The sequence below is a fragment of the Artemia sp. Qi Xiang Cuo genome, chromosome 21 (assembly GCF_049724085.1).
Source record: "Artemia sp. Qi Xiang Cuo chromosome 21, ASM4972408v1, whole genome shotgun sequence".
Taxonomy (NCBI): domain Eukaryota; kingdom Metazoa; phylum Arthropoda; class Branchiopoda; order Anostraca; family Artemiidae; genus Artemia; species Artemia sp. Qi Xiang Cuo.
Genome location: NC_142814.1, coordinates 34,135,846 through 34,156,190, shown reverse-complemented (window position 1 = coordinate 34,156,190; position 20,345 = coordinate 34,135,846). Strand labels below are relative to the sequence as shown.

At 34.6% G+C, this 20,345-nt stretch overlaps 1 protein-coding gene across 2 annotated transcripts in view; it reads left to right on the top strand.

Moving 5' to 3' along the window:
* The window catches only part of LOC148939471 (peroxiredoxin-6-like), a 46,617-nt gene extending 28,217 nt beyond the window's left edge, over positions 1 to 18,400 (top strand). For both annotated transcript variants that reach the window (XM_089107029.1, XM_089107030.1), the window contains exons 3-6: positions 1,961 to 2,175; positions 7,198 to 7,270; positions 15,651 to 15,799; positions 18,298 to 18,400. In XM_089107029.1, coding sequence (XP_088963155.1) covers positions 1,961 to 2,175; positions 7,198 to 7,270; positions 15,651 to 15,779 — 417 coding nt within the window. In that variant the 3' untranslated portion in view covers positions 15,780 to 15,799; positions 18,298 to 18,400. The remainder of the gene's footprint in view (positions 1 to 1,960; positions 2,176 to 7,197; positions 7,271 to 15,650; positions 15,800 to 18,297) is intronic.
* The last annotated feature ends 1,945 nt before the right edge of the window (positions 18,401 to 20,345 follow it).

The window sequence follows — 20,345 nt, the reverse complement described above, 5'->3', positions numbered from 1 at the left end:
TTATCAAAATTTCTTTTTTGTAGAATTTTGGTTACTATTGCCCAAATTGCTCCTTATTAACAGTTTGTTACCATAAACTGTTTGATTCTACACCATATTAAAAAAAAAAGTTTTTTTTTAACTGAAAGTAAGGAGTAACAATAGAACTTAAAACGGACAGAAATTATTACGCATATGAGGGGGTTTGCGCCCTCCTCAACATGTTACTCGTCGTGCTAAAGTTTTTTAGTACGTTTAAAAAAAACTTCTTATTGTTCTAATTAAACGACCTTTGTGTTTCAGGAGCTGTTCTTAAAGAATTAGGACAATTCTTTAGCGTATAGAGCGAGGTGTTGAGTATGGAGAACCCCCTCATATGCGTTATACTTTCCTTTCATTTTAAGTTTTAATGCTGCTCCTTACTTTCAGTTAAAAAACTTGTTTTTTTTTAAATTTCTGATTATTTTTTAAATAATGTCAGGAAATCTGTCTCCACCTCCACTGAAAAATCCCCCATCCCATGGAAAGATCATACAGACAATCCAATCCCTGTTAAAATTACCCTGGACAATTACCCTTTACATCTCCACACATCAAATTGAGTCGGCAAAGAGAAAGTAAGACAAATAAAAAGAATTTTCAATAAGAATTCTGGCAAATTTCCCCAGTGTAAATGTTCCCCGGAAAAGTTAACCTCCTGGAAAATTCTTCCCGGTAAAATACCCCCTAGTAGAAAATTCACCCTAATACTTATAATTTAAATTTTCGTTCGAATAAGCCTTCTTCCGATATTCTAGGACCATTGGGTCGATTTGATCACCCCCTGGGAAAAAAAACACAACTAAATATTCGTTTGTGATCTCTTTCTGGCAAAAAATACAAAAAATTCCACATTTTGCTGATAGGAGCTTGAAACCTCTACAATAGATATCTCTGATGCTCTGAATCTGATAGTAGGATTTTCATTAAGATTCTTTGACTTTTTGGGGTTATTTCCCTCCTTTTCCGAAAATCAGGCAAATTTTCTTCAACTCGTAGCCTTTGATGGGTATAACTAAGTTTAATGAATCTTATATGTTTGGAATCAGCATTATAATCCAATTCTTTTGATATACCTCTTGGTATTAAAATTCCGTTTTTTGGAGTTTTGGTTACTTTTGAGCTGCATTGCTCCTTTTTTACAGTTTGTTACCACGAATTGTTTGATATTACGCGTGTATTTTGGAATTTGGAATTTGTATTTTGAAATACAGGTAGAATAGTCCAGAATTCCTTCTTTTCTTATTCTTTTTATTTTTCTTCATTTCCCTTGGCTGCTCACTTTTATAAGTGGAAGAATTTTCCACGGGGGGCGGGGGGATTTTCCGGGAGAATTACGCTGCATCCTGATAAAACAACAAAGAAACAAGAAAAATAGTTAATGTGTATATAAAAAATTGATGGTAATTTTAGCCCACCTTTCCTGTTGCACTGAGAACAGTATGGTGGATCTCTTTGCAAAATATATGCTTTCTTTTCACCGTATTCATTGGCTAAAGATCCCCTTTTTTTCTTTTTTCTTAATTATTTTTCTTAGAACTTTAGTTAAAACTTACAATAAAAAGAAACCATAAGAAGTTAATCTTTTTCCCCAAAATATTTTTTCTTCAAAACGTTATAAATAATAATTAAGATTGGAGTTGAGTCAAATATAGTGTAGACTCTCGATTGGGGATTGAAAACCTACTGGCTATTGATTGATTGCATAATGGAGGGGTACTTGCCTCTGGTACTCAATGCATAATATCGCGTGATGTTTTTCAGACTAATGATTGGCTGCACAGAGACTTACCAATTGCAAAAAATTAAGACGCCTGGTTGAAATTTCAGGCTAAGGTTCCTTGTTTTCATGTTATTAGCCTGAATTTCTTTTGTTTACTTTATTTAGTGTTTTTGCTCTTTGATTCTCTTTTGTAGTAAGATAAGTTTATTTTGATTTTAGGATATACAGTGTTTCGGAAATACAGCAGGAGATTTCCCATATCCTATCATAGCAGATACTGACCGATCACTGGGCACCAGCCTTGGTATAATTGATCCTGATGAAGTGAATAAAGAAGGCGTGGCCCTAACAGCACGTGCTGTGTTTGTGATCGGTCCTGACAGGAAAATGAAATTGTCAATTTTGTATCCAGCAACAACGGGTCGCAACTTTGAGTAAGCTTTGTTTTTTTTTTAATGGTTAAACAGAATAAATATTTGTTCTCTATAAAGCAAAGACACATGTAAACACATTTGAAGATTAATTTAATAAATTAAATTCTGACCCACAAGGAAAAATAGAAACTAACAAGATTTATCTATTGTCAATTGAAGCATGAATTGGTTGAATTCAGAAAATGAATGGCATTCCTTTATATTATTTATAACAAGTTGCGAATGTAGAAAATACCAGGTAAAAGGAATAAAGCCATCTCTTATTTTTAGTGCTCTTGTAATTTCAGTAATCCACCTCTGAGCCGTGTATTCGTACGCAGAAATTTAGATTTAGATGCAGGGGTGCACCTTTTTCATGAATATTACTAAATTAGGAAAACAGTTTTTGGGTTTATAACCAAATAATTACCTGTAATATACTATAGAATACCTGGAAATCGAAAATATATTATTTGTAATTAGTTGTGGCAAAAACATCTATTGTAGAGTGTGCTTCATTATATGGATAAAAAGATATTAGTTATTTAGTTTAAGCAGGATAAACTGGAGTTGAGCTTTGTAGGTTAAACTAAAATTAGCAGCAGTACAGTTAGGGGAAGGTAAACAGGAAAGGAGTGTGAAATCACAAGATGACTGGCCCCCAACCCCCCATTGCACTTCCTGGCTGAAGGGTCATGAAACGGAGATCAGCACTGCCGGTAGGGTTTGCAAATTCCAATGCTGTATTTTTTTATTTTTTTTTTACTGTATAGTAAAAACATTAACAAAGTATTGCTGTATTAATTCTTGTTTTTCCATATTAATGGTCTTACTTGATAGTTTTGCTTCAAAAGGTATAAATTTCGAGCTTGAATGCAGATTTATATTCAGTTTCTTCAAACGCTTTGAAATTTTGACAAAAAATGCCTATTTAATTAATTCCACGCCGTATGCTAGGACGGTATCTAATGAGAAGGGAAACCTTTAATTATCCCTATTTCCTCTAATTAACCCTATTTCCTTCCTTTCTTCAACAATGAAAGGAAGTTATCCGATTTTTTCAGCTAAACACTAAACTCTTAGATCTGACATTTTAAACCCTATCTAGTACTGCTTAGTCTTCCCATATGCCTTGGTTAATGAGCCAAATTACAAATCATAAGATAACCAGAAATATTCTTAGATGAAGAATTTCAAAAATTTTCAATTGAAATTTTCCTAACCCACTATGTACGAATTAAAATTTTTCTACGAAATTTTAGGCTAGTTTTGGTGAAGGATAGCCATTTTGTAATTTGGCTAAATATAAATTATGCCTATTTTAATTTGACTTTATGAAATTCTAAACTTCCCACCAAATGTTTTTATTACCCTCCACTCTTTGAAAAACATTACCATTCCTGTACATAGTGAAATTCGAGATCCGTAGTTTAAATATGTGCTCCTTTGTAGTTTTGTTGTCCTCCACTCGGAAAAGATTTATAATATCTGGTTAGCAAATCTATATACTACCATATAAAAAAATATTACCATATCTGTACATATTTAAATTTGATGTGTATAGGTTAAATATGTGATTTTTGGTCGTTTTGTTGTCCCCCACTCTTTGACAAATTTGTTGGTAACACTTGGCCGTTATTACACCTATGCATCTCACTAGAAACCATAAAAAATCAAGGATACATGATTATGTATTATACATATGCTCCCACTGGATTATCTCCAGAGGGCAAAAACTTTCAAACGTTTTAATCTCTTTGTCTATATTTAGTTTCCTATGAATTCAACTGTATTAGACACATTTTTTCCTCTATTAGAATTGTGTTCACCCTAGCTAGCCTCCCTCCCCCCTCCAAGGATTTCCTTTGTAGTATGTGTCCCTATTCAGTTCTAGTTGGGTTGCGGAAGTTTTTAGCCCCCACTTTCACTATACTTCTATCCTTTGGCTTTTCAATGGAACGACCTGTGTGTTTTTAGCCTTTAAATTAACCGCAAAAATTACTCGAATTAGAATCTGCCCTTGTCTCTTTGTGGAGACTTTTAAATTTTTTTTTTTTTAAGAACGTTCCGAGTTCATACGCTTGGATGCCCCTAGTATCTAGAAATGAGCTCTGGCCTGTATTTGAAGCGTGAGGAGATTAATGCTGCTAGTGGATTAGCTATGAAATAACTCCAAGATTTGTCTGCGGATGTATGAATCAAACAGTTTGTGGTAACGAAAAGGAGCAACCCGGCTCAATAGTAACCGAAACTGTAAAAAACGGAAGTTTAATACCAATAGATACATAAAAAGAATCAGATTTTTATGCTGATTTAAAATATATAAGTTTAATCAAGTTTAGTCCTACTCATAAAAAGTTATCCGCCTGAGAAAATTTGCCTTATTTTAAAAAAGGGGGAAACACCCCCTAAATGTCATAGAACCTTAATAAAGATTACACCATCAGATTCAGCACATCATAGAACCCTACAGTAGAGGTTTAAAGCTCCTATCTGCAAAAATGTGGAGTTTATTATTTTTTGCCAGAAAAAAAAGATCACGGATGCGTGTTTATTTGTTTTTTTTTTTTTTTTTTTCCCAGGGGTGATCGTATCGACCCAGTAGTCCTAGAATATCACACGAGGGCTTATTCGAATGGAAATTAAAAGTTCGAGTGCCCCTTATAAGTGACCAAAAAAATGGAGGGCAACTAGGCCCCCTCCCACGCTCATTTTTTTCCCAAAGTCACCCGATCAAATTTTTGAAATATCCATTTTGTTCAAAATGGTCGAAAAACATAGTAACTATGTCGTTGAGGATGATTAATCCCCCACAGTCCCCAGGGAAAGGGCTGCAAGTTATAAACTTTGCCCAATGTTTGCATATAGTATTGGTTATTGGGAAGTATACAGGTATTTTCAGGGGGGATTTTATCTGGTAGTGGGGGGGAGGGGTCGGATGTTACTTGGGTGGATCTTCCCATGGAGGAAGTTTTCTTAGGGGAAGGGACATTGCTATGAAGGGGGCACTGGACTTCCCAGCATTATTTAAAAAAACGATCAGAAATTAAATTTAAAAAAAAACACGTTTTTCAACTGAAAATAAGGAACACTTCAAAACTTAAAAACGAACAGAAATTATTACGTATATGATTGGGTTTGCCCCCTAGGCAATACCTTGCTCTTTACGCTAAAGTTTTTTTTTAGTAATTTCATAAGAGCAATTTATTCTAATTAACGACCTTTGCGATTAAGGTGTCATTCTTAAAGAATTAGAACAAAATTTGAACTTTACCGAGCGAGTTATTGACTAGGGAGCGAACCCCCTAATATTGCGTTATAAAAATATACGAATATAGAAGTTTGTTATATAAGTTAATTCGTAAGTTACGTATATTTATTACTAATAGAAACGTTCGCAAATAAAATTAAACAACTTTCGAGAAAGCCATTTAACCAAAAAAAAAAAAGTTAAATTAATATGCAAATTTCGTTTTAATTATTCATGTACGGTGAGCCAAAATCAAAACCTGCATTAATTCAAAAACGTTCATAAATTAAATAAAAAATTAAGTTTTTTTTTTTATCTGAAAGTGAGGAGCGACATTAAAACTTAAAACGAGCATAAAGTATTCCGTATATGAAAGGGGCTGTCCCCTCCTCAACGCCTCGCTCTTTACGCTAAAGTTTGACTCTGTCTCACAACTTCATTTTTTAAAACAATAAAAAACTTTAGCGTAAAGAGCGAGGCGTTGAGGAGGGGACACCCCTTTCATGGAATAATTTCTGTTCGTTTTAAGTTTTAATGTCGCTCCTTACTTTCAGTTTAAAAAACTTGTTTTTTTTTTATTTAATTCATTATAAAAGCTATGTAATCAGTAATGATGGTGAAATAAAGGGGAGTAATAGGAATTTCTAAGGTGGTGCTGAATTGATATGGGCTATTGTAGCATGCTACACTATGCTAAAACAAAAGAAAGGTTTACCAACTCGATGAGCACTGTCAATCTTCGAAAAGAAGGGGAAAACTTTCAAGAGCTCAAGAACAAGGAAATCAAAACTCGGGGAAGGCTCTCGTTCCTTTCTCTTTTTTTCCTTTCTTGTTTTTTCTTCTTTTTTGTTTTTGTTTTGTATTTATTGATGAAAATAGTCTGTATTTTCTTCTTTAAGAAGGATTCATTTCTGGGAGCCATATACAAAAATTAAATTACAGAAAGGATAAATGTTAAAAACAATATTGAAATTAAACAACAGTACTACAAATAGGTATATTCCCAAAGAGATTGATACAAGTTTATTTCTTAATCACAATTCCAGTGACTGGGATGGGCATAGAAAATGCTACTACTAGTGTTATTATTTCATCATAGCACAAAGCTGACTGAGTTTAATATAGCGTAAATTCATTTTTTCAGTAGTGTCACTTGGGCGGGGGGGGCAAGGGTCTCCCTATTTTGTTTTGCCCCTCCCTCCTTAAACTGTGAATTTTTTAGCCGGGGGGGGGGGTATTTTCATTGAATATGTTTTTTTGGCATTTCTGCTGAAAACGTTGAAAAAATCTATAAATTTGCTCCCCTCTCTAGATTTAGAAAAATATAATTACCCCCCCCCCCCTTCATTCCTTAAATTTTTGTGAATTGAAGCCACTGCTTTTTACTTTGCCAGTCATAGTTATACCAAAATCCAAAATACTTTCGGGAAAAATATGCATTCCAACTAACATTGTTTGTGCCTATCTACAAGCGTATGTAGGTTTTATCAAGTAATACAGGAGGTATATTTGTATGGCAGTATTTTCGACTTTTTGTGTTTTACTGCGTATCTGAGTGTTGAACTTCTCTTTTTTGGATTCAGTATGTTTTCGTACACTTTAATATGTTACATTATGGTTTTAGTGAATTTTTTGGTATTTTGACGTTTTGGCAGATTTCATTTTTAAAAGACAATGTTCTTAGAGCTACTTGTAAAAAAATAAATAAACAAAGCTAATAGATTTGTAACAAAATTACTTTCTCATTTTGCAACATCTCTTTTCTTGTGGAACTTTATTTTCTTTTTTTCTAGTGAGATTCTTCGTGTAATTGATTCGCTTCAGTTGACAGCTGTTAAGAAAGTGGCCACTCCTGCAGACTGGAAGGTAATAACTTTTTCTAGGGTAATGTCAAGACTGGTGGATGGCGCGTGTGGAGTATCCGGTGCCCAATAACAACATAGTATGAGGTTACCTAAAATAAAATAAACTGGGGATAAATTTCACAGAGGAGTACACTAAAATTCAATACGAAACATTTTAATTGAAAAAACGGATATAACTAATTGCAATATTATGAAACACAGGTATGGAATTGCAGTTAGCCCTGCCTTTCGATTGTCTAGTTTTATGTTCATGCAAGGTCTGGCATCAGATAATTTCAATTAACAGGTTTCATTGTTAATTCTTGAATATCTAGATTCTAAATAAGATATCAAAATACCATTAATGTCAAATAAATGTATAATAAGAAAGTTTTCAAATAAGTTATTTGGGTGTAATCCGTGGAAAAGAAAATATTAAGCATATTTTTGTAGCTTTGATAATGGAGTATAGTCGTATTTTATATTCTTTTTTGTTATTTTCTGCTTGTTTACACTTGCCAGGGTTACTTTCCGTACACTCCTTGCCCAGTCTTTTGTTTTCTAGTTTCGAGGTTTTTTTCTTTTAATTACTTCATTTTGTATTGAAGAGCGAATTATTAGCTTCGTTACAACCATTAATTACGAGCCCTGCGCTTGGTTGGATGTGTATTATTTTGTTGCAATATTATATTTTATGGACGAGTCGATTAAATAAATTCGCTGCAAATGTCGCTGCAAATTCGCTGCAAATATTATATTTTATGGACGATTCAATTAAATAAATTCGCTGCAAAATTCGCTGCAAATTCGCTGCAAATATTATATTTTATGGACGAGTCGATTAAATAAATTCGCTGCAAATGTCGCTGCAAATTCGCTGCAAATATTATATTTTATGGACGATTCAATTAAATAAATTCGCTGCAAAATTCGCTGCAAATTCGCTGCAAATATTATATTTTATGGACGAGTCGATTAAATAAATTCGCTGCAAATAAGGATTCAATTAAATAAATTCGCTGCAAAATTCGCTGCAAATTCGCTGCAAATATTATATTTTATGGACGAGTCGATTAAATAAATTCGCTGCAAATGTCGCTGCAAATTCGCTGCAAATATTATATTTTATGGACGATTCAATTAAATAAATTCGCTGTAAAATTCGCTGCAAATAAGGATTCAATTAAATAAATTCGCTGCAAAATTCGCTGCAAATTCGCTGCAAATATTATATTTTATGGACGAGTCGATTAAATAAATTCGCTGCAAATAAGGATGAGCCATAAAATTGTTGTACAATATCTATATGATATATGAATGCGTATTTTGTGCAGTATCTTTCATAAAAAAAAAAAAAAAAAAAAAATGAAATTCTACATAACTTGTCAAAACTTGTATCACAGCTCCAGACTTCCCGACTTCTTGGGTGTCTAATTTTCATCAATGATTGCCTTTAATGAAGAAACCTATTCATGATTTTATTTATTGATGACCTAATAGTGAAGGGAGCTGCTCCGCCTCGCCCGGCATTAATAATTTCACCAACAGAAGTCTTCCACGAGGTACGGCCAGGTGCAACGGCTTCGACATGATACAGTCAATCTCTGTCCCAGAGCCCACCGAGAGGAGAAAGCCTCCAAGTGGTTCTAAATCATTTTTTACCCTTGACCGCTAATCTTTCTTCTGGCCTCCAGGGCAACGTTTTCAATTTTAGAACGACTGTGCTTTAATAGCGGATTTCGAGATGTATTTGTGGTCTTCACAGCTTTGACAATGATCCAGCCCCAAGAACCACTGTCTCTTTATAATTTTCGAGACTGGGCGTGGCTGCTTACAGCGCTGACGGAGGCAATCGTGGACAAAGACATCTAGGTTTCTATTATTTTGAGCTTTGACATCCCAAGTTTCACACACTTGGGATGTCACACTTACACACAGCGGAGAGTGCCGCTAATGATCGCGTCGTAGACGATAAATTTCATAGTGAGGCTTATGTTTGAAACTGCCATAGTCATTTAATAAGCTGAGTGAAGCAGGCAGATGCTAATCAAATACGTTTTTCAATTTCATGGTCGGATCCCCCCTCCGAATTAAGCATGGGCACTGTTCTGTTTTTTTGAAGAAATAGAAAAAAAATAAACAGGGCTTGAATAAAACAGAACAGAAACCGAACAGGTCAACAAAACAGAAGACCTGTTTCTGTTCTTTTTTTGGTAAAACAGAAAACAGCTGTTTTCGTCCAAAAAACTTCTGTTTAAGCATCTGTTTTTCGAACACTTTAAAGTTTAAAAAAAAAATTGTAAATGATAAGTTTTTGCTTATTATCAAAAAGTTAATTATAGCATCAGTTGTTCAAGCCTTAAAGCTATCATTTAAAAATTGTGCTTTCCCTATGTTTGGACATTGTCCGGGCATATACTGCTTTTGCATGAAATACTCAGAGATCAAAAATACCTTTTCGCTCGACACTAGTAGTAGTACGCTAAGATGCTTTAGGGTGGTTTCTGGCAGCTCCGAAAGATCTCTTCGTATTTAATCAAGAAAATGAATGGGTCTTCAATACAAAAATATTATTTTTTTTAGTCTCTCATTAACTTCTCGTCAAGATTAGCACTTGGCTTGGGTAGTTCTTTTCTCTGGCGGTCACTTTTGAGAAAACCCAGTAGTATTACAGCATTTTTTCCGCAAAAAAGTGCAGCGTATCTAATAGAAGGGCAAAAAATTGTCTCTGCACACAAATATCGCCATTTTTTTTCTTTACGGTTTTCTTCTTCCATTTTCCCGTCCCTTTTTTCCAAAAATGTGCTTTTATGTTTGTACAGCATCATGTTTGAACTTCCCAGAAATGCCTGGATATCTCGAAAATAAGACAGTTTTCGGCATGAAATTATGCAGTCAGCACAAAGTCATTAGTGTTTAAGCATAGCCCATAGTTGATTTGGGAGGGGGTGGTTTCTCCCTCCAGACCATGCTTTCCGCTCCTCCCATCCTGATGTTTGGACTTCGAAAGCCACCTTAAACAAAAGTACGGTATGAAAGAAGAAAGAAGGTTAATTATTTCCTAGCCAATGTCTGGGAAAATTTTTCAAAAGGGAAATTAATCGTTTAAGGGTGCTTCCATTATTTCTACGGCACTTTGCGCTAGAAAGTATTGTTCTAGACCCTCCACTTAGTCCAGTCTTAAGTAAATAAGTCATGTAAAATTTCTCAAATTCCGAATTTCAAAGAAACTTAGACTCTTTGCTACATAATACTTTCTTTAAGTATTCTCTTCTCTTGAGTACGTAAATACGTTTTCTTGGCCCATTTCAAAAGGAAAAGGGGCAGTGACACCCTCGACTATAATTAACCATAATTACACAATCCAAGAATACTAATTTTATTTCCTAGCCGACCTCCCCCCCCCTTCTCCAGAATCTCTGGATCTGCCAATAGTTCAAAGGTATAATTTAAGAAAAAATGCATTTTTTGCTCCCCTCCCCAGGATTTATATAAATTCGTACTAGTATTTATGCAAATTAGTAAAAAAAGGAAAAGCTTACCGGAAAGCTCTATGTCACTCTAAAAGATAGACTACCAATTTAAAGTATTTTAAGGAATTTACGGCAGAGTTGCTAACGCCGCAGGAGCGTCTTAAAATTTTGAAACCTGTTGCATCCAAACACGACTGGAACCAACTTTCCTCACCGGACTCTACTACCATAGCTTCAAGGACTTCAGCAGTACAAAGGCGAGTTGGAGTGGGCTCTCTTGTGGTTTCTGCACCATTACTTAATATATCCCTTACTACTGGGGTCAAAGATTGAGGGACCAGAGAACGATCCACAAGTGACAGCCTTTCAGATATTGAAGGATCCAGATAAGCTGCCTTTTGGAAAAGATTAATTGCAAAATGAAGGCTTGTAGCAAAGTACTTTTTTTTACTCAGGTAATATGAATTCTATGAGGGGTGGAGCAATGGGACTATCCCCAGCTCTAGTATTACAAAAAGAAACTCAGGCCTTTCTAAGACTATGTATGCTCGACTGCCAATTGGATATGTAAGAAGAACTTACCATTACAGTGGTATCGTGCATGGGAGAAAGTACGGTAATAGTAGCTTCTAGTACAGTCTAGCTATTAGACATAAGAAAGGGACTCCTATTAAAATTGTTACATTCGACAAATGTAACAAACTATTTCCAGGCTACCTAAGTTTTTTGTAGACTCAATCATTTCCAATGTTTTATTCCATCGCACTTTCATGTCAAGAGGGATATGAGAACGAAGGCCACTCTCTTTACAATATCTTTTAAAGTTACTGTGCTAGCAATGGAAACATTTAGTTTTCTAAATAATTTTCACAGTTTTTTCAGTGTTTGAGCAAGTGTAAAGTGTCTTCTGGTAGCCTGTGCTACAACATCGTTTTCTGACAGACCCCCAGCTCCCCACTGTTCTTCTCCATTACTTTCCCCACCCTTTTCCGTAGACACTGCATCAGTTTCATCCGCAAAAGTCTTCAGCAAAAGTATCTTTACTTGCGGAGTTTTCAGAACAAGGAAGAGAAAGGCCGTCTGAATAATTTTCATCAGTTGGATCGACATTTTCGACTTTATCAAAGGATTCCAAGCAATCATCTATAGGGATGTCATTTGCTAAGTTTTGAGTGGACCAAAGTCAAAGAGCGTGTGTAGCAGATTAATGAAGACAATGTTCAAAACATAAAGTTCAGGAAAGTGCTCATAGCCTAGAGTCACAATGCGGAACATCTTATCTGTCAGTGAAAACTTCCTGATTGCAACTTGGATTGCTGGAAGGATGTTGGTAGTTGTATGAAAATGATTAAGCCTCTTGAAATGTAAAACACTGTGGTGCAACCTCTGCTCATATTTCATATTCCTGGGTAATAGGCAGTGATACCTATAAAACCAGATCCTTTTGCAAACCAGCAGTCACAAGTCAACCTAGTCTTAGTGGCAGAACTTAAAGCAGCTTTCTGTTTAACTTTTTTCTGGCAGCACCATTTATATGATAATTGATAGTTTCCCAGGATGGTGCTTTCAAGCCCCCTGTTGATTTTTTAAATAAGCTGTTTCATATCTGGCTTATCAAACACAGAAAGTTGCAATTTGTCCTTAGGGCTTTGCAGTAAAGCTTCGGTAGAACAGCTTGTTTTGATCGATTGGAAATAAAGAATGGTCGTTTGTCTCCTGGACAGTATCTGTGCAACTTTGCTGCTCAATTTACTGAATAATGTACAGTAAGAAAAAAGTTGTTTTAGTGGAACTAAACTACACCTTTACCGTCCTCCTATTTACACACATACCTACTCTCATCTTACTCTAGGCCTTAATTATGCCTAGCTGAAACAATATAGTAGCACTATTTGATATATTAGACACACTGAGTTAAATCATTTTAATTACATTCCGATTTTAAAAATTGTATGAAGCGTAACCACGCTTCTTCACAATTTCGAATTATGATTTAAAACACTATTTTTAAGTTCGAAATTCTCAAATGTTTCATTCTCGTATCACTAAAATAAAATTGGAAACAGAAGAAAAACAGGTAGAAAAAAGAACAGAAACAGGACAAAATAGCTATTACAAAAACAGAATGAAAGATCTTAAGCCGAACTGGCCAGCCATGACAAAAAACCAACAAAGAGAAAAGTTTTCGAGGGGAGTTTTATAGACAAATTTTTGGGTTACCTATGGGGGCTTCTCTTTCTCCTTTATTGGCAAATCTATTCATAGATGCCATTGAAACCTCCGCTATCAACAGTTTTACAATTTCCCATTGCTTCTGGGGCAGGTTCAAGGATGATGTGATGTGCGTTGGATACCTGGATTGGACTTCTTAGACCTTTTATGTAAGCATTTAAACAGTTTTGATAATAATATTAAATTTACAGTTGAATTTGAGGATAATAATAAGGTGCCTTTTTTGTTTGATTCCTTTAACCATCGAAAAATCCTCTATCTGGTCGCGATCGAAATAAAGCCACCATAAACTGAGAGGAACTATAATGGTCATGTCAGCCCCCGTATGGCTTGGAAAAGGGGAGTGGCACGGCCGCTAGTACCTAATTCTCTTAGTAGTGGTTCACGGAACTTTTTGGATTTGGAACAGGTAAATAAAAAACAGGACAGGTAAATAAAAAACAGGTCATCTGTTTCTGTTCTGTTTCTGCTTTTTTGTATTAACAGAATAGAAACAGGTACTTTAAAAACAGAACAGAAACAGAAACAGTGCCCATGCTTACTCCGAATTGACAAAGGATCCGAGGTAGACGAATTCTTCAACTTGCTCAATGACATTTCCGTCCAAGGATATGGAAGGGAGAGTCTGAAAATAGGCAGACATCACTTTGGCCTGTGTTGAATTAATTCTTGATCAGACCATGGTGGAGTAGTTTGCAACTTTGTTCAACACCATTTGGGCTTTCAGTGAACCATCCTCTGTGAGGGCAATATCGTCAGCAAGCTGAGTAACAAACCAGAAGTAAGAAGTTGAGTAACAAACAACAACAAAGAAAAAAATTGAACAACAAATGAAGTTTCCCTCTAATAAAAATAAGAATATACATAATTTCGGCTTAAAATAAACACCTGAGAGGATTAAAGAACTGAACTGTAGATTTGTATGAATCGTCAATGTCTTTTGTTGTCTAAAAGGACTTGGTCAAGTTCCATAGAACTCCATGTAATTGGCTTTTTTTCCTGATTCTATTAATTACAGCTGATAAAGCTGAAGAAACAATGTATATTTTAGCAAAAGCCACATTTTATTATTAAACGTTGAATTGTGTAATTTTTTCCTTCTTTTTTACTATTTACACCTTTTTGCGTCAAAAGTGATTGAAATCGTACACTGAGAACAACTTCACTTACTAACTGCTGGCTTTAAATGCTATAAAAGCATGGGCATGAAATCTGCATATGTCAATCCTCTCAAGATGACAGCCTGTCTTGCAATACCCAGCAGGGTAAAGGAATAATTTTAGAGATCAGTACGTAAATCAACACTTGCACACAAATCAAAATATAACCGTAACACTAAAGTCATAAATTAGTGTGTACACCATCAACCGCACATAAAACACCATAATCATAAGCCAGTTGGCCCACTCACCTGTAACAAAACTTCCAAAATCATTTTGCTGATGTCTGGGTCCTGCTCTTGTTTCGGTCCACTTCCTAAATATTACAAATCTGATGGTTATGTCTTATGATAACGTCAAAGATGAAACGGATCGCAGAATGATACCGGAAAAATAATAATGATCCTTTACGTGTGTTCACCCTTGTTGTCTATATAATCTTTTGTGTACTCGAAATTGATCCTGGTCTTTTTGATTATAAAAAAGAGGGGGAATCGGCTCTATCCCTGTATAGAGCCTGAATTTATAGCCAGCGCTCGATTTGGTGTGTAGACCCTTTTTTGAAGAAAATAGAAAAATTTTGCTACTGTGTGGCTTGGTATACGGATATCTAATGGTTATTATATATAAAGGAAAAATGAAATAGTGTATGAAATAATAAAATTGAAAAATGAAAAATAATATAAAGGAATATGAAACTAGTGTTTAAAATACATTTGCCAATTACATTTTATGGTAAGTATTTCCGAAATATGCTTTTGACTGGAGAGATGTCTTAAAACCTTTTAATGCTTTAAAACAGGCTTTCACCAGAGGAGGAATTCTCCCCCTCAGGTGAAAGTATACTTCGGCCTGTTTGGTTAAAATACTATAGCAATAATTTCGAGGATATTAATAATAAATTATATAATTAGTGTTATTCTTTCGTTTATAAGTTTATGCCTAAAGTTTGTACTTTTAGGGATGATACATATATTACTATTAATATTTAGTTTTCGGAAGTTGACTACGGATAGGGTACTGAATTTATATGTCCATAGCATCTTTTAAAGGGTACAAGAAAATATATACAGATATAAAGAATATGTTACTACATTCATGTCTACAAATATGAAATAGGACTGGAGTACGGTTGGTGTATTCTGTCTACTCTGATTACTGCTCACAGCAGGTGGCTGTTTAGCAAAAATTGCTTATTTTACTATGCTTTCTTCAATTTAAAATCATAGAGAAACAGAGAGTTAACCAATACAAAATCTTGCGATTAAAAATTTTGTATTCCTTTTAATGGCTTAATGTTTTCCATAAGAGAACCAATCAGGTGAAATTTATCCTTACGTTATTTTTACTGGCTTAGAATTTCACACAGAACCAAGTACATTGTTTTTAAGGTGGGGCTATTGACTTCTCCCTCTGGCATACACCTAAGGAATAATGTGATTGGCTTCTGAATATACCTCACAGGCAACAAGCCATTGGAATTGAAGTACGGTATTTACCGTGGAATTGTAGGAAAGTGATGTGTCTCTTTTTCCAGCCGGGAATGAAATGTATGGTGGTTCCCAGCGTTCCAGACGAAGAATTGCCCAAGTTGTTTCCACAAGGTGTGGAAATTATTGATGTTCCATCTAAAAAAGGCTACTTGCGAATGGTGGAAAATCCTTAACTAAATAAACTCTGCACTTGGTAAGCTTATGGATGAATTATTTATTTTGTATTTAAAAGGGAGAAAATATTAGAGCATTGAAGGAGCAAAAAAAACTAACAAAGCCTAGGTTTAGAAACCCAAAAATAATATATTAGAAAAATCACCAACGAAAAGAATGTGTTAAGATCAGAAAAAAATGATTTTTGTTTCTGAACAATGTTATTAAATAGACAGCTAGCGAAGAAGAAAGGTTTCCTTTCCTGGGGATAGAGTTCCAATTTAGGTTCCAATCGAGAACTATTGACTTTTTACTTCTAAGAATGAACATAAATGTAGGGGAGATTCATTATTTATCTCGATATGTTGGACGAATTCCAACTTGGTGGGGAGTGTCAACCAAATAAAGTTAGCATAAAATCTATATAATGTAGTCAACTTGATCAATCAGATTGATGAATTTGATAATGTTTTTTTTGGTTCAATTTGATTTGATGATCAAATGGATGAGGTTAAAATCAAATTGAAAATCAAATGATGAATTAACAAAAATTTGAAGCTGCAAAAAAAAAAAAAAAAATTTTAATAATGTGAAACAAGATTTTTTGTTTTTTCTATAATTTGAAATAGTTTGAGAGAACATTAATTTATTGGAAAGAAAACAAAAGGAAAAAAACTCGTTTCTGAATATTATTTTTTTAAATGTGAGGGTCAACAGTACTCTGAACACTCTTCAGAATTTTGGGCCAAATTTTAGGATCGTGAACACGAAAAGGATATTCCGTGAATGGCGAGGATGTATTGATATCGTAATATCATCAATGTGTCTCGTATTATAACAATGAATTACGTGACCAGAAGCCCTGGGTCGATCAAAATATTTCTATGGTTTCCCAGGGAATTTGATATTATCATCTTCCGTCTCCGCTTTAAATGAAAAAAAATTATCTTTTTGGCATTCCTGCTTTCAATTAAAAAAATTGAGTTATTATCATTTAAACATGATGTTTTCTTTAATTTTTTTGTCGTTTGTTTTCTTTTAATCTGACTTTTCTTTTTAGTTTTAAACCTAAATAGGTTATTGATGTTATATTTATCATAGTTATGATGTTATACTTATAAGTGCGAATATACTTCATTTAATTCGAGTGCGAGTCTCCATCTTAACTGTGGTTTTTTTCTCCATTCCCTGTGTCTCTTCTTTTCGGTGGCTTGGTATTCCAATTAATAAAAATTTAAAAAAACTTCGGGCTATTAAATTTTCTAATTCAAAAAAAAAAAAAAAAAAAAAAATTCAGATAGGATTTTTAAAAAAATTTTGCAAAAAGAGGGAGGTAAGAAAGAAAAGCGCTTGGGAATTTATATTCTTCATTTTGCGATCATTCTATTCTTTTTTTTATCTGGTTTTCTTCCAATTCTGAAGCCTAAAGATCTGAATTCTATCCGGACTTATTATTTTAAATTTTCTCGGTACCTTTTGTGCCTCCCTCCGTGGTTCCTGAACCAGTATCAAATATCACGATTCGGTCTTCCTGATTTACGGGAAAAAGTGACTGTGCTTGCGGGAAAGCTGTCGTTATCTGCAGGTCTTACTGCGCACCATAATTTACGTCGTTTTATGTAAATAATTGTTAAGTGTGCGAGTTTGCTTTTTTGGTGGTTTTTTTTTGTTTTTTTTTTGTTCTTGATGTACTCCGCTTCTTTTTTATAGTGGGTAATAAATAAATTATCATTATTATTATTATAGCAAACTGGTTTCACAGTAGTTTACTGCTCTTTCTCGATTACAATATTAACTCAGAAATTCAGTTGTAGTCTCTGGCCTTCGTAAAAATTTTATTTTTTAGACGTTATCGTCACTGTCCTGCCTAAAGGTCGTATCTGACATTAAGAATGAATCAATTTTTATTAAGTGATTAAACCCTCACTATATTTCACTACTAATAGTCTACGAACTAACACTACTGAAAAGAAAACTAGAATAAATGAAAGTACTAAATACCACAATCAAAATATAAACATCAAGCCAGTCTTCTAGTAGAACACAAAAATTTATTCAAACATTTTCTTAACACTGACAGAAACTACTGGACTAGGACAAAAAAGGAAATTAATTCCTAGAGATTTGAGTTCTAGTTCCAAACCGAGACGTTGTAAAAAAAATAAGCAAGGCAAGTGAACAGGAAATGGCTACTAGTTTCGCTTTCACCACAAACACATCCTCCGCCTCTAACCTTTCCAATTTTATTTAAGAAATAATTTAATCGACAAAATCCAGTTATAATTTGCGTTATCTGGTGTTTAATATATTCATTTTAGAAACAGCTATTAAACAAGAGTTAGCAAACGATTTTTGTAATTATCCAGACGTTTTTAATTGCCAGATACGACCTTTAAGTGTGACGTTATCCACTGGATGCGATATATTTTTCGCTTCTTTTTCTTATACTCTTCTGCCTATCTTCTTTTTCTTCTGTTTTATTCAGTGGTTTTCTTTTTCTTCTGTTCCAATCGTACTCAATTGATATTTTGTTTCCAGGTTTTTTCATTGATTGGTGAATGGCTCGGATTCAAATACCCGTTTGTATTCCTTTTTGTGAGCAAATGTCATACACTTTTTCTATTATATCAATCATTCTGTACATTATTGTTTAATTTTTCCAGAAATTTTAGAATCTGTAGTTATTGACGGAGGATTAAGTCGTAGTAGTAGTAGCCTAATTTTTTACCCACAAAAAAGCAAAACAAAAATGTGGAGTACAAACATTGATAAAATGAATAGAAAACAGAAAAAATTCAAAAATGACTAAACACAGAAGAAATTAATTAACCAACTTCAGGAAGGAAGAAATGCAAAAGAGCGTCATACTCAGAAATAAAGCTTAAAGTACTCTTAAATGGAGCTTCATTAAGGCTATTCATTTGAGACGGTATATCAATATGGTTAAACCTGTCAACTGGGGTTGAGGATGGAAGGCTTACTGAAAGCTTCGGAAAATAACCGGGAGTGAAATATCTTAAAATCGACATCAGTCTTGACAAAAGAGATGCGTATTCGTAGAGCGAGACCTAGAATTAGTATCTGCACTTTTTAACAGTAATTCTCCTCACTTGAAAAAACTCAAATTCGGGTTGTTTCCTATTCGATAATCCTAAGTAGCATTACGTATAAAATTCTTCAGGCAAATTATCATAGGATTGTAACTATTTCAATAGATAGACTTCCATGAAACAAATCGGAATCAGGGGGTGTCTGACCAGGGAAGGTGCATTAGAGCATGATCATGACAATTGCCTCATTTTCAAAGGTCCTTAAATTTTTGACAAAAAGGGAGAAATCTCATGAAAATAGGACGCGTGCCTGGTTATAGTGCAGTAATAGTCTCTAAGAAAATTCACGGTTCTTGACCCCCCCCCCCCAGGAAACCCAAAACGGTGTCTATTGGGAACAGAGGGTACTGCTGTGGTGGATTTCAAAACGGTGCATTGCCTAAAATAAAAGAGTGTATCTCATGCCGTTTCCGAAAATGATTTTGGTCCACAGAATCTGTTTGATCTACTGGATTAAGAATCAACTTGTCAAAATTGTAAAAATAAGTATACGTCATTGGAAGACAAAGATGTGTCAATACCTTTTGCGCAAAGACTACTTGATGTAATTTCTTCTGTAGGCATATCAACAAAGGCTTTTGATCCAGCTATTTAATGTAGGTATACACATTTATATCTTATTTGGATTTTTCGAAAGAACTGTTAGATCAAAGATATAGTCTACATATTTTTTCTTTCGGAAATACACTATCTTTCGTTTTACAAAAAAAACTTATGGAATAAATTTTTTGACAGTGAATGCTCATTCTCCGTTAAAAATTATTCCTGGATGAATTGGTTCTCTCGGTTTTGTAGTACCAAAAGCCGTGTATCCATTATTGCCGTCTATTAAAATTTATAGTTTCTTGCTTCACGCCTTTGTATTACCGTAACTAATCTGGCACCATTGATTTTTTTCTCTTTTTTTTTGTCGCAACATATGCTTATGGCCAAATATCTACCACTAGACATGAAAGGTAAGATATTTTCGCATATCAACCTAATTAACGTCATTTATTCCCTGTCCGATGTTGTATTTTTCTTCTTTTTTTTACGCTCGTTCATCAATAGAATGCACTGGAGATAGCTCTTTCCTTTTAATTGTATGTCCTGTCTTAGTTGGTGTGAAATAGTAATCACAAGGACTGCGGCGTCGTTTGGGGAGGGGGGGGGGAGTGGCCGCCCAATAATTCGGAGAAAAAATTATAAAGCCCATACCCATTAACTCTCGATATGGAAACCCCGCTTGCCCCCCCCCCAAAAAAAAATGCTGGAGCTACGCTCCTGCATAAGGATTTATACCTTAGGAAGCTTATGCCCAAATTTGGAGAGTAAGTTTCACGTTGTCTTAATTCATGTATAATACGACTAGTTGAGATCCTGCCCTCCTATCCTTTTCGCCGTCTTAATTGGTGCAAAGGGTCGCGAGGATGCTACACCTTAGGAGGCGATTGCGGTGGCATTGAGTCGATCTAGCCTTGTAGCAGTTCACGCATA